Source organism: Pectinophora gossypiella, chromosome 15, assembly GCF_024362695.1.
Source record: "Pectinophora gossypiella chromosome 15, ilPecGoss1.1, whole genome shotgun sequence".
NCBI classification, from domain to species: Eukaryota; Metazoa; Arthropoda; class Insecta; order Lepidoptera; family Gelechiidae; genus Pectinophora; species Pectinophora gossypiella.
This window is the reverse complement of record NC_065418.1, coordinates 5963790-5978149: the sequence shown is the minus strand read 5'-3', so window position 1 is coordinate 5978149 and position 14360 is coordinate 5963790. Positions and strand designations below refer to the sequence as shown.

General features: G+C 37.8%; 1 protein-coding gene across 1 annotated transcript in view; it reads right to left on the bottom strand.

Moving 5' to 3' along the window:
- The window catches only part of LOC126373061 (uncharacterized), a 148787-nt gene extending 136466 nt beyond the window's left edge, over window positions 1-12321 (bottom strand). The window contains exons 1-3 of the mRNA XM_050019022.1: window positions 12284-12321; window positions 9759-9967; window positions 8107-9516 (exon numbers count right to left, since the gene is read on the bottom strand). Coding sequence (XP_049874979.1) covers window positions 8107-9516; window positions 9759-9967; window positions 12284-12321 — 1657 coding nt within the window. The remainder of the gene's footprint in view (window positions 1-8106; window positions 9517-9758; window positions 9968-12283) is intronic.
- Window positions 12322-14360: the final 2039 nt, after the last annotated feature.

The window sequence follows — 14360 nt, the reverse complement described above, 5'->3', positions numbered from 1 at the left end:
TAATATACCTCTAGGAGAAAACAGTTCAAGTATGTTGGAGTACACAACTCGACTGATGAGCAAAACTTATACCTCATGTTTTATGTTTTTCATATAAAACTTTTTTATTTTAGTTTTAACGGAGCTATTTTTTTTCAGATTATTTAAAAGCAGTGGTAAACAATTCCAAATCTTCGATATAATGTATTTACTAGTACGTTGTCCGTAAAAATTAAGGTAACGAGGTACCCTTAACTTATTCATATCGACAGATCTGGTCCATTTCTTTTGTACAATCCTTTCCTTTATATCTGCATTAAAATAGTGTTCTAACAAAATGATGTAATTATTTTTTTTATGGATTGGAAGTACATTACAAAAAGTAAAATATTACTATTTCATTAAATCTGTTTTGGGAACAAAACTAAATTAACTGAGTCATTAAAATGGGCATTGAATCCTCACTTCTATAGCTGAACACCATACCCTAACAAAATATCAATTTACACAGAATTCATTTTCAGATAGCGGTAATGATGTTTACGCCTCCTTTACGATGGAAATGAAATTTTTCGTAAAGATGACGTCGTAACCAAAAACCTTATTGCTTTGCACCGCATTTTACGATTCTTCTTAATATATTTTTGGTTGTTTAACAGCTCCTTACAGCAAAGTGAGTTCTCGATTTCAAAAAGTTTTGCTGTTTGTGTGAGAAGTGTGTCAGGATCGAAGCAAATGGAATTCTATAGTCTCTGCTTACCCCGGTGGGAAATAGGTGTGAGTTTATGTATGTATGTATGTGTTTGCTGTTTATGTTTATACTATTAGAGTGGAACTTTCATAATAATAAATCATTTTTTCTTACTGAATTTGACTTTACGAGTTTGAATTAATGTTTGGATTATAGATAATTGATATATAACGGTGTGTTCAAGTGCCCTCACTGTGCGCGGGAGTTCACTGTAAAGATAAGCTACATATGCCATCTTCGGGCGCATCAGCGTCGTGCCGACTAGGAGTCGAAGTGGTCGCCATGGCCGAAATCGGTCGGAGATCATCATCATCGATTGCTATCACGTAATTTCCGGGATTTGTGCCCGGTTAATGGCAATAGGGTCGCCCGGTGTCTCCTATTACATGAGTCTTAAACATAGCTGGCGAGGAGTGGTTGTGTACACCTCTGCCTACCTCTTGCGGGGTACAGGCGTGATGATTTTATTTCCTTCCAATAAGGATTTTAGTAAAAAAAATAAAAAGTAAATGAAAAAACGAATGAATGAGGAAATATGATTGGCCACCTGATACGACAAAGAGAGGAAGGGGTAGACCTAGGATAACATTTATGAAACAAATAAAAGAGAAGGTGCAGGTCGTGTCGTATCGGGAGGTGAAGGTTTTGGCGGGAAGAAGAGAGGAATGGCGATTACTCCACCGACTAGAGCGCAGCTTTTAAATAGAGAGAGAGAAGGATTTTAGTAGTATTAGGCTACTACGCTAGCGCCGAAACAACGTCCTAAAGAAACGTGAGCGTTGTACTAAAAATGTAGGTGAACGCACGAAGGTATAATCTATTTATTTTACGCTACCTTTTGTCCGCCATGTTTATAAAACAAGAAAGTATTGTATTACACAAGATTACATTTAGAATAATATGCTATTTGACTGACAGAAAATGCTAATTTAAAAATAGAAGCCAGTCTAAGATGATCAAAAATCATTCTCGTTTTAGATTTTGGCTTAATAAGAATTGTATTTATGAATTAAGTAACTATTGATGACGTCAATGAATAGTATTCCCATACAAGCTCCAAAGAAAACTTTCATTTTGACGTTTCGTAAAAAAACATTTCATTTCACGAGGTTGTCATGCAGCCTATTAAAATTCAAATTCAAATTCAAAAATATCTTTATTCAGTAGGTAACATAGTTACACTTTGAATCGTCAATTTTACATAACGAACGTCTCATCCGCCTAAAACTACTGCAGCTTCTCACAACCTGTATAGCCGGGGAAAAGAAGCTGCAAGAAAAACCTCGGCACAGGGCCCTAGACGTTCTTTAAAAAAATAAAAATAAACATAAAATATTGGTATACAATTGAGTAATTTAGCTGCCTAATATCAGTTCTCAGACAGTTAATCCCATGCATTCATATCTTCTAAATAATCACTAACTTTATAATAAGCTTTTTTGTAAAGTTTTTGTTTAACTACTGTCTTAAAACAGTTGAAAGGCAAATTCTGAATGTCAATGGGAATTTTATTGTAAAAACGTATACATTGCCCCTTAAAAGATTTAGTAATCTTATGTAATCGACTGACTTGTAAAGCAAGTTTATTTTTATTCCTGGTATTAACAATGTGCCGATCGCTATTTTTTGCAAATAATCCTATATGTTTTTTTACATATATTAAGTTTTCAAAGATATATTGTGATGCCAAAGTTAAAATATTAATTTCTTTAAATTTATTTCTAAGTGACATCTTGGGTCCCAATTTGTAAATCGCCCGAATGGCTCGCTTTTGCAGAACAAAAATGCTGTTGACATCTGCAGCATGACCCCACAGCAAGATGCCGTACGACATTAGACTGTGGAAGTAGGCAAAATAAACTAATCGCGCGGTTTCTACATCGGTTATTAAACGAATTTTTTTGACCGCGAATGCTGCTGAGCTGAGCCTTTTGGACAACTTATCAATATGAGGACTCCATTGCAACTTAGCGTCCAAAGTAATTCCCAAAAATACAGCAGTATCCGTGGGGTCCAATTCCTTATTTTTTACAATAATAGAATCGAGGGGCCTATTCGATAACGTATTCGATAACGTAAAATAAACATATTTTGTTTTATTTTCATTAAGTAGCAGGTTGTTTACAGTAAACCAATCCACTACCTCTGAAATGGCGTTGTTTACATCGTCAAAGGAATCTTGTCGTCTCTTTACTTTAAAAAATAAAACATCATTATAAAACATCATTAAACATCATTAAAAATAAAACATCATTATATCACTACCCTTGTTGATTGATTAAAGACCTGTGTCTAGCAATGGGACTTAATGTATGACTGTATCAATACAATACTGCATGGTTTGCCTATCAACAACGGGTTGGACGTGTTACCATCCAGTTCAGCATATCCATTGCTAATAGACTCTAAAAACTATGTATGACTATCGCAAGATGAACTGAGTATGCACGCTTCACCGAGCTTTCTCTAGACCAACGTGATAGGTGGTGAGCCATTGCCGTTTATTAAGGGTCGAGACAACTGTATTAGTGCAAACTACACTCAAGAGAAATCAACTCATTGGTCAAGCCCTTGAAAATTTATACAATAGTAGAAAAATATAATACAACATCAGCTCACGAGTAGTCAGAGGTACATTCATCGAAAGATGAACTAAGTATCAACGCCTCACAGAGCGTTCTGTTATCACGTAGCCTTTTAACAATGGCCGAGCCAACTGTGTTAGTGAAAACTGCACTTAAATTAAATTAATAACTCATTGGTGCAAGTGGCGCTCCCCGTTTGAAAAGTAAGCCGATGTACCACAGGAACAAAGTGACTTCCAAATAGTCAAATAGATTTTCATTTGTTTTTTTTTTTTTCGTTTGAAAGAAAGCCGATGTACCACAGGAGCAAAGTGACTTCCAAATAATCAAAAAGATTTTCATTTTGTTTTCGTTTGAAAGTAAGCCGATGTACCACAGGAGCAAAGTGACTTCCAAATAGTCAAATAGATTTTCATTTGTTTATTTTTCGTTTGAAAGAAAGCCGATGTACCACAGGAGCAAAGTGACTTCCAAATAGTCAAATAGATTTTCATTTGTTTTCGTTTGAAAGTAAGCCGATGTACCACAGGAGCAAAGTGACTTCCAAATACTCAAATAGATTTTCATTTGTTTTCGTTTGAAAGTAAGCCGATGTACCACAGGAGAAAAGTGACTTCCAAATAGTCAAACAGATTTTCATTTGTTTTCTTAAGCCTGGAACTCTATTCATGCTTATGTCCAGAACAGTATACTGTCAGAATACTGTCCATATTAGTTGCGGTTGCGGATCATTATATATTTTGATGAGTCAGAAAGTATCTCATGGTTAGTATAATAAGACATTATAAGGAAGAACTAAATCCACGATCGACAGCAAAAATATCAAAGACAGCACAGTACTTACAATAAATTGATGGCGCCTCAAATATAATCTGGCAATTCACTTGACCCGTCGTGACCTCATCAAAATTGAAATCGAGAAGTAAAATTTCTGTTGGGCTTCCGTCAGTCTTAAATTATCAAAGGGATGTCTTATTCGTTTTTCTGCTGGAATGAATATGAAAGGAATGTCATCTTCGCCATTCAGTTCGAAAACTTGGGGTTAGGGGGTAAGAAGGTTGAGGTTTGCCGAGGTGCAATAAATGGTTAGATGAAATAATTTGTAGAGTATTGACGGTTAGTGACTTGGCTCCTTTTGAATTTGAATTATTTCTTATGTTTTTGTTTTACTTTTATTAAATTTATCAAGTGACATATTTTTGATTCACCGTATACTACCAACTTGACAGGACAAATGCCGGGCGCTTAGGGCTTCACCTGGATCCAATATTTTACGGGAAGTGCGTCCTAGTTCGTAGGACAATGAAAGCAATGAGGGACTTTCCATGGTACCTTCCCTAAAAATTATACAGATGGCGTTGTCGAGATTTAACGTGATAATTACCTATTTTCTCATTACTCGAGTACATAATTATTCAAAAATACAATGTAAGTAATGGCAGAAGCATATACAATAAAAAATTGTTAATTGATATTTGGATCACATTATGTACAGAATTATGTTGCTACCTATAATGCTTCTTTTCATTTTGACCAGAATAATAATGGGCAGTTGATGAAATTGTACCTGTGTGTAATAAAAAGGGTCATCATTTATACTCAAAAACAAAATTAAAAGATGCATGATATATCTGTTATCCATAAAATTAGAGGTTAAACGAAGGATCGATCTCTTCTTCTCCTCGTGGAAGAACGAAGTCAAGAGCAAATCCATTTTAATTTAAAAAAAAAAACCTTGGCAGCGCCATCAATATTGTTTTTGAGGAATGTAGCCTGAAAAGTCCCTCATTGAAAACATGTCTGATTGTGACCTAAGCCGCGAGCTCTGGCGCATAGGTAGAGTTTGACATAGGGTCCGGTTTGGATTCGACAAATATGTAATTTTGTACATATACACAAAAAACATATTTATTTGAATAAAACAAGAGAAACGTGGTCCGATGTAGGTATTCTGATAGTGATAATATACATTGTTTTAAGTTACCGCGGTTATTATCATAATTAAAACACATAATGGCCCCGATTCTTGCAGACACCGCCTAATTTTATTTTAAGTTATATCCGTCATTTTCATATCCGTCGAAAAGGAAAGGGACGGATGATTCACAGCTCTTAATTTTAGGAAGAATGAGTAAATTAATGAATAACCCGGGCGATTCAAAAGGTACGTCGCTGGTATGCAATCCGTTTGACGTGCTGTCTACTTAACTGTGTCGGGTTATTGACGGATGTAAAATTTTTAGACGGTTGGTTTAGATTTGTGCTTAAAATTGACGTGTGTTCCATAAATTTTATGCTTGTCGATTACCCGTCCCTTTCCTTTTCAGCGGATAAGAAAATGACAGATATAACTTAAAATAAAATTAGATGGTATTTACAGGAATTAGCACCAATAACGGGTTCTTACCGGGATATAAGACTCCTGATATTTCGACACTGTTGCATGTGCCATGATCGTGATCATCAGTCATCCCATGGTCATGACACATGTCATGTCTCATATCCCTGCCTTAAACGCGGTAAGAACCCGTTATTGTGTGTTTTAATTATAGTGATAATATATCCTAATTGGGGTAATAGGCATATGTATCGCAATGTGAACTAAGTACCCACACCTCACCGAGCTTTCTGTTAGACCAACGTGATAGGTGGTGAGCCGTATCGCCGTCTATAATGGTCGAGCAAACTGTGGTACTGAATAGATTGATTGATCGATTGATAGTGATAAGCGCTGAAGAAATGAAATTGTCTACCTTGGCGACAAGGTCGGTACTGGCGAGCTACGAGTAGAGTGATTAGGTTGCCGGGATCGTAAGTAAGTCTTCTTCTTATTATCATGTGGGTTGTGAAGTGGTAATCCACCTTTTCAACCTTCTTAACCCTGGTGTCGGGTTATTATTGAGCCGTCACAGCCCCTGATGTGTGTCATGTAACGACTACTTACTTATATTAGTAAGTAGTAATCGGAACCTATGGCTTTACTATGGTCTTACTTTCGGACAATTTAGGTGGTCAGCCTGTAATGTGCTTACCCAACTACCGGGATTCTCTTTTACCGGGATTCACACCAGTGGCCTCCAGATTGTGAGCCCAACGCTCAACCACTGGATCATAGAGACCGTTCAGTTAGTATCTTGTGTTCTTTGGTCGAATAGATTGGTACACTAGAATAGGATGGACATAAATCTGGAAACCCCACTTACCAACGGATAGGAGATGAACTCTGTGTTTACATTTTATACTATTGATAATATGATCGAAGCAAATTATGCCAATTTCAGTTTTATAGACACAATTTTCCATTTTAAATAGCACACAATTTTAAAACAGATAATATGAGAATTAAAAGAATAATTTGAGAAAAAAGCACTAAGCTACTGTTCGTGTTTTCTAAATTTATTACCTTACAGTGTAGGTAAACGTTTTAGCGGAGTTAGGTACGTTCTTTTCAGATTTTCTCTACTAAATTAAAAACTTTTTCAAATGGAATAGGAGTACTTATTGTTTTAATTTACTTATAATTTAATTAGTTCAGTTAAAACAATCATTTCTTTAAGTTAAATGTCTGGTAGAAGTATTTTTAAATTACTTCATAAAGTTCAGTTGTAATCTCTTATTTCTTTGTTGTAATAAAGTATATTTGTCGTCTCTTTGATTGCAATGAATCACATTAAATTTAGTATTTGCCAACAATGCCTAATATCTAAATAAAAATATATAAACTACATCTAAAACTCACCATATCGTATCTATATCAATGATATATTATTTTATTAAATTCACTTCAAAATTTTCGCGACAGTCCGTTTATTCCTTCTTCACGTATTTATTTACAAAAAAATATCTTACAAAACAATATTAATATTACTTAAACTGTTCTGTAAATTGGTGTTTTGTTTACTTCTTATTACAGGTTATCTACGATAAGACGGTTAAAGCGTTTTCGTTCGTTTGTTTTTAAATATCACTTGTTCACTGCCTTAAAAAAATATCACACTTCTGTTGTAACCTAAAACCAAACTAATGTCAATAATATTATTTTAAAAATAAATACAACGTCCAATTTAAACAATAAAAAGCGCGGCGGATTTCGATTCGAAACTCAATTTTCAAAACATTCGTTGTAATTATAATTGTCTTCGATATAACAGTCACAATGGTTGTTTGATTCGCAATTCAAGGATGACAGGTGGAGGTTATTCGTTGTGTACTGCGCGACACGTTCGGGGGGTAAACATGGCAGCGTTCGTAACAGATGAGGTGCGAGCGCGAGGTGCGCCGGTGGCCGGGCGCTCGGTTCATCTCATGTCTAGCCCGAGCACTGCCTCCCACCAGTGGCCTCCCTAACCTGCCACCGGAGGCGCTACTGTAGCGGCCTCACTATCCTTTCCATCGCGACATCTCCCTTCCGTCGGTAAAACAGCATCGAACTTGCACGATTAGAGAGAGACGAAAAAGCTGCGCGACAATCGATTGGTTGTTCAAAAGGGGCGGGGGCCAAGCACGTGGCAGGCTTTTGTCTCGTAGTGGCGGAACAGCTAGGGCTCGCGATATGCAGCTCACGTTCCGCGAAAAGCTCTGCGACGCGTTCGGCTGAAAGTTCATCGCCGCCGTAACTTTCAATCTTTTAAATATTCGTTAGCAAATCCTTGGGAGGTTGAAGGCGCGTAATATAATAAATGTTTTGTTTGTTTACTGAAATTATTTTTGTTTCAGCGCAGGCACTGCCTGAATTACACGTTGGGTGTAATAATAATATTAAAGACAAGTATAATAAAAAATTTTGCTCACCTGTCTGTGTGCTTGAATCGAAAAATGTGCTCGTAGTCTCGACAGTCATGGTACCAATAGTACCATCTAGGATTTGAGTTGAGGAATCTCGACGTCCGCGCGCACGCATGCACGCGTCATCACTTTGCGAGCTTTGCCGCCTGAAGTTCCGGCAGCGTATCATTTCTTCGGTGGTGGATTGCCTGCGAAAGCCTCGTGCTATCAGAATTTCTTCTGTTGTAGATTGTCGTCGTATCATTGTTCTCTCCGGTGGTCGAGCACACGGGCTGGGATCTCGGCTTGAACAGGAACTTGATTCCGGACTGCGAGCACGGCCCATTCTCGCACATGATGCCTGTCTCCTCAGTCTACTCCTCCGTCTAGCAGCTGAAGGACTTAGCTCACCACCACCAGCTCTATCGGGGCTTAACTGTGACCGATCTCTTCTTGGTCGTGCTGCAGAGTCAGGGCTCAGAGAATCCCTCCTCGCTCGTCCCTCATCATCGGGGCCTAAGGAAGGTCCAGAATCTCTGCGTCGCGTTCCTGGAGGACCATTTGGATCATCGTAAGCGGTAGCCTGTCGCTGCAACCGGCCTAATCGCCTTTCAGGACTTGCAGCGGCTCGAGAATCTCGTCTTGTTCGGCCACACTGCGTTGTTGAATCTCGACGACCACCTAAATTAGGAGGTGTTCGACCACTTGGAGTAGCTTGGGTACCTTGTGTGGCCGGAGACGCTTGGCATGCTTGAGCAGTTTGAGTTCCCCCACTACTAGTTATTGTATCCGGTATTGTTGGAGACGTCGGTGAAGGTGTGACTGCAGATGTTATGATGGTAGGCATCGTCATTGGCTGACATTCACCATCCGAACGACTTGGTTCATGTACTGTCACTATAGTCACCGATGGTGCGTGTGTCGAAGGTCCAGGATCTGAAGATGCATCAACAAATGATGGTGCAGCAGGCGCTGGTGGAGAAGCGCGACGTTTCCTTTGCGTTCCGACTATCCTCGGGGCCGGTGTTGCGACTGAATCGCGTCGATGACGGTGTCCGTCAACTGAATCTCTACGGTCTTTAGTGTCTTCTCTGGAGGCACGCCTTTTAACGCGCCGTTCTTTTGCTGTCATAACGGTGGTTGAGTCTCGCCGATCCCAGTAATTGGGAAAATCTGCGCGGAAATCTTGAGGAGCGGCTTTGGAGTCGCGTCGCTTGGAGGCCATTGATTTAATGCCGGAGTCAGCGGAGGAGTCGCGGCGTCTTCGTGGAGCGGTGTCGTGACGCGCCCAGGGCAATGATCGGGCCAGGTCTGCGAGGGTCTCGCGGCGAGAGAGCGGAGCGCGCTGGCGGCGTGGCGCACTGCTGCCACCGCCCCCCCACTCGCGCAGGATGTCTGTCAGCTGAGCCAAAGACGAGCGGCGCCGGCGAGGAGCCCCTAAACAACAGTGGAAACAACATTTTACGATCAATTAACCCAGTTTACGATCAGTTTACCTACCTGTCGAATTTAATGTCTGGATTGTGATTCAACACAATTAGAATAATTAAATCATTATTGGAAAACTTTGTTGTTACTAGATAAGACCTTAAATTTATCAGACGAACGGGCTTTTATGATGATGGACCTCTAAATTTACGAGCTATCAAAACTATAGGATATGTCATAAAATTGTGTACCTCTTTGTTCGCTTGGGTCGGGTTCTGGTGGAGAGAGGCAAGACACCTGAGCAGCCGAGTCTCGTCTGCTGCCGAGCCGCTGTCTCAAGGTGTTTTCCTCGAGTGTCGACCTCGTCAATTCGTCCCAGCCATTCCCCCCCGCCCACACCAACCCCACTTGATGTGACAGTATCGGCAAATTGCAAACGAAACATATTGCCGTCATAGTCCTGCCGAGAAAAATATTAAATTAGACTTTTGGTTATAAATGTTTAATTTCAGTTTAATGGTATTTATGGCGTAGCGGAGTGATTCATAAATATGAACGCCTGTCATATAAATTTATATAGAAAACAACATCCTTGGTTCAGTATAACTTAACTACGGTTTAAACAATACCCAGTTCACATTTCTAAAGCTCAAATTACTGGAGCTATCGGGTTTCAAGTAGATACACATTAACTCACGCTTTGTTATTTCGAAAACGCGTGTATTCGTACATTGTAGCAGTATACCCGTCAAACACTGAATGACTGAAACCTTCATATCGCCCTCTTGTGTTCGCATCACTGGGCTGATAACCATGATATTACCTAATAACCGCTCCCACACTTGAAGCCAATATGTAACACATTATCTTTATTCAATTGGCATGGTAATAATGTTCATATAAGTACACATTATGGTGATTGATATCGACAGATATAAAGAAGTTGTGGGACCGAATGTCGGTTGTATTTCTGTCATCAAAAAATACGAGAAAATTTAATTGTAATACGAAACATCATTAATAATTATTATTTGAATATGAATATTTCGTATGGTTCTGAGAATAAATTTGATAATAATAAATATAATCTAGAAATTGACAAACGTTGTATTTTTCAGTTTTCTAACTAATAATTGATCTCCTTGAAGAAGTCCTGTTTACTTTTGAATTATACAAAAGGGCTTATTGCTTTGAAAGCAACATTCCATGTACAATTGGTGAATAATTTTGTTACAAAGCCGATGGCATTGTGCTGTCAGTCAGCGTGTGTTTCGTAGATAGCTCATATCGGGAGGATGCGCGGATGAACGCTTCTAACACCCTTGTTCCATGCGAGGACGATTTCACATACAAAGACGTCTGTTATCCGCCGGAATAGAATCCAAGGATGTGCTCAATTGAATCATCTTCTAGCAACATAATATGTATTAACCAACTGTTCCGTATCATAATGGAAATGGAAGAAATTTATTGCCAATCTGAATTTATAATATTCTACTCGTCTGTAGAGGATATGAAATTTGACTTGAGAATTAACCTGAAAGCAGATCGAAACTCTTCCGCATCATACTCGCTGTCAATTGCCTTTGTCACGTAATGCCACCATGTCATGGATGGCATCCGAATTATTCAAAATAAACAAAAATCGACCGACTCTATTCTGCAATAGTGATTATACATATATTCATTCCATATAAAATTAAAAATACTTGCAGCGCGTATGATTCTGAAGAATCCCTATAATGCTTTCAGCATTATACGGAAACATTGACTTGGTCCATTCTCGTCTAATGAAATTTTGGAGATTTATGGGAGTCCACATTCGTATCCTCTAAAGACGGAATCAACTTTTAAAATATGCAAATGCTTTTTTAATATGATCAATTTTGATGCAATACTACTTTAGTTTTGTGCTCTGTAATTAATGGACCTACTTAAATAACTATTTTATGTATTTAATTTTACGTTTACAGTGCCAATCATATCATGTGCCAATATAATAAGTATATAACTAATTTAATTTGTGTTTTAAAAGTACCTATTACTTTGGGTACCCTCATAAAACTGAACTTCACTTATTTATTATATTATGAAGACAGTCTTGTGAACATTAAAAAGTTATGAAATATAATAAGTTCAGTTTTATGAGATAATTTTGATTCTAAAACAACTTATCACTTAGGCTAAGTACCTACTTAATACTTACTACTTTTACTGCATAATTGAATAGTTGTGACTTTCTATGTGTGAATTTGTGACATGTTGATGAATTATTTACGTAAGTATGTTCTTTTTTAAAAATAAATTTAGAAGAGAGATAGTGTTAGTGTTATAAAAAATGAAAATAACGTGCTCATGCCAGATTGGGTTATATTTGCAGGTACAGTTTAAAAAATTGAAACATAAGAGGGATGCAAATGGGGCTAATAACTAAGATTTGAAAAGAAGTTACCAAAGCATTATTAAATGTTATACCCTGTCTCATAAATCGACGGAACAGGAGAGATTTTGTCTACAATAAGAGAGAAATTATTACCAAATACCATTAAAAACTTTATTCTATGTTATGGTTTCATACCAACAATTCAAATGTGCCTATTTTATAAAAGTTGCTTTTCTTCTGACCGTAGACTAAATCTAGAAAAATTTTAGCATCAAATTAGATTTTCTGATTTGATGTTTTATCAGTTGTGACAAGGCGGAAATGCTTTTAGAAGCCAGGGTATACTTGTAGGTTTCTTAGGTGTCATGCAGCATGCTTGGAATTGTCAGGGACCTGTAGTGGCGGAGACGAGGTGAAGGGGACTGGGGCATGTCGAAATGTTGCCCATGGCGGGTCATTTGGGTAACGCTAACTCAGGGATCCACAGAATATCACATCAAATATTTTGTACATCTGAAACAACGGGGAGATACTCGTAAGAATTTATCGTGAAAAAAAGTTGTAAATAAGTTGTTTAATAAGTTGTAAATAAGTTGTTGTGTATCTTTGTTGTCGTTGGTATTGTGTCATTGTGTCATATAATTATGGTGTGTATATTTTGTGTAGTGTCAATGTGTACATTGTATTACTGAGGTCCTTTCACCACTTGCTGATAACTATTTGATAGCGTCCAGAACTTATCCGGCATATAAGCTTATCTGATAGCTATCAGACAGTTTTTTCAGTATTACCTTATCATAGCTGTATATTGTATACAGGAAAACTTTGAGGGATGATTCAGGCCATGATTCTGAGTGCATATCGAGTGGGATTTTCCGTCGCAAAAGTATGGAGGATAAAATTATATAAAAAAAATCACTAAAATTTTCATAAACAGGAAAATTCCACTTGATATCAACTAAGAATCATGGTCTGAATCATCCCGCTCAGTATTCGTTACGATGTCACTAAAACCTCTATTAATATACATTGTTAAGGCTTTCGATTTTAGTAGTAGTTAGTTAGTTGTAGTTAGTTTTTTTATTTTTTTTTTATTTGACGTGACTTATTGTAAATTTGCCGCAGATGGCATTAACTACTTGGCCGGACAAATGGGGAGCGCTGTAGGCTCTCACCCGGTGTTACGATAGTTACAATTCGTTATTGAGTTCTTTTTTCTTGCATTTACAAAAGGCTAGTTTGAAAAATAAAATACGCTTGGCGCAGTCCTTCAGGAACTACGTGTCATTTATGTTTGTTCTCTAACAGGGACACTTTGAAGTTTACATCCAAGCTTTTATTTCCAACTTGTACTTAGTTAGTTCCATTTTTAAAAGAACAATAATTAAAAATACTAGACATATCGTGATGTACGCCTGAAGTCTTATAAAGGCCATTGTGCACCGTACCTTTGTACTTTAATAAAACGAGAACAAACGTTTTTCACGTTCTAAATATTTTAGCTCTGTTTAAATAAAACAAACAAGGGAATAAAGTGCAGTGCTATCTTATCCCAGGTGTTAAGTCTGGGGTGTTCACCCCCTAAGGTTATTGACTTCGTCGGACGTGATATTATGTCCGAGATGGAATTTAAATTGACCCGGGGTAAATGACCTTTGGGATATTGTAATGGTTGGTGATTACCAATTCATAAAGTGGAAAGTAAGTGACTTTTGTGGTTTAGTTGCTAAACTGATTGATCTTCGGGGCCTTTGGCGGCGGTTTGTGGAATAGGTCATCGAACTTACGAACCTCACGGAAGTAGAAGAAGAATGTGCTTACCTACGGAAGGACTGTTTATTCTGTCTCTACTCACGTCGTTAATTTCTATATGGGTGAGCATGAGATTACGTACTAATAAAGTCCAAGGCAGATAAAATATATATCGCCCATATAGTTTATCACTCTTTGCCAGCTATGTTTATTAAGCCCTATGTGACAGGGGCAGGTCTATTGTCGTCGATCGCGCACTAATCCTAGAAACCACGTAATTTAAATTTATCTATAACATCTTTCGTCATATTCGTGTTTTAGAAAAAAATCTATGATATGTCATAAATAAAAGTTTCCATTCAATCTCGCAAGTTGTGCTGAAGTTACCCTGAAAAGTTACCCCTAGCGACACGCAGCGTATTATTTTCATATTTCAACTGAAACTTGCCCTCGCCACCAATAGGTTCCGCTGTAGTACGGTAGATGGCAGCACAAACTTGAAGCCCGTCGTTTATCAGTGGTTTACTCAGTTACTTGTTCGGCGTACAGAGGGCGCTGTTAGTTACATTTTAATGAGGGACTTTCTAGGCTACGTTCCCCAAAAAACTATATAGATGGCGCTGTCCAGATTTAACATGATAATTTCCTATTTTCTCATTGCTCGGGGTAAGTAATTATTCAAAAATATAATCTAATGTCAGAGGCATATACAGGGTGT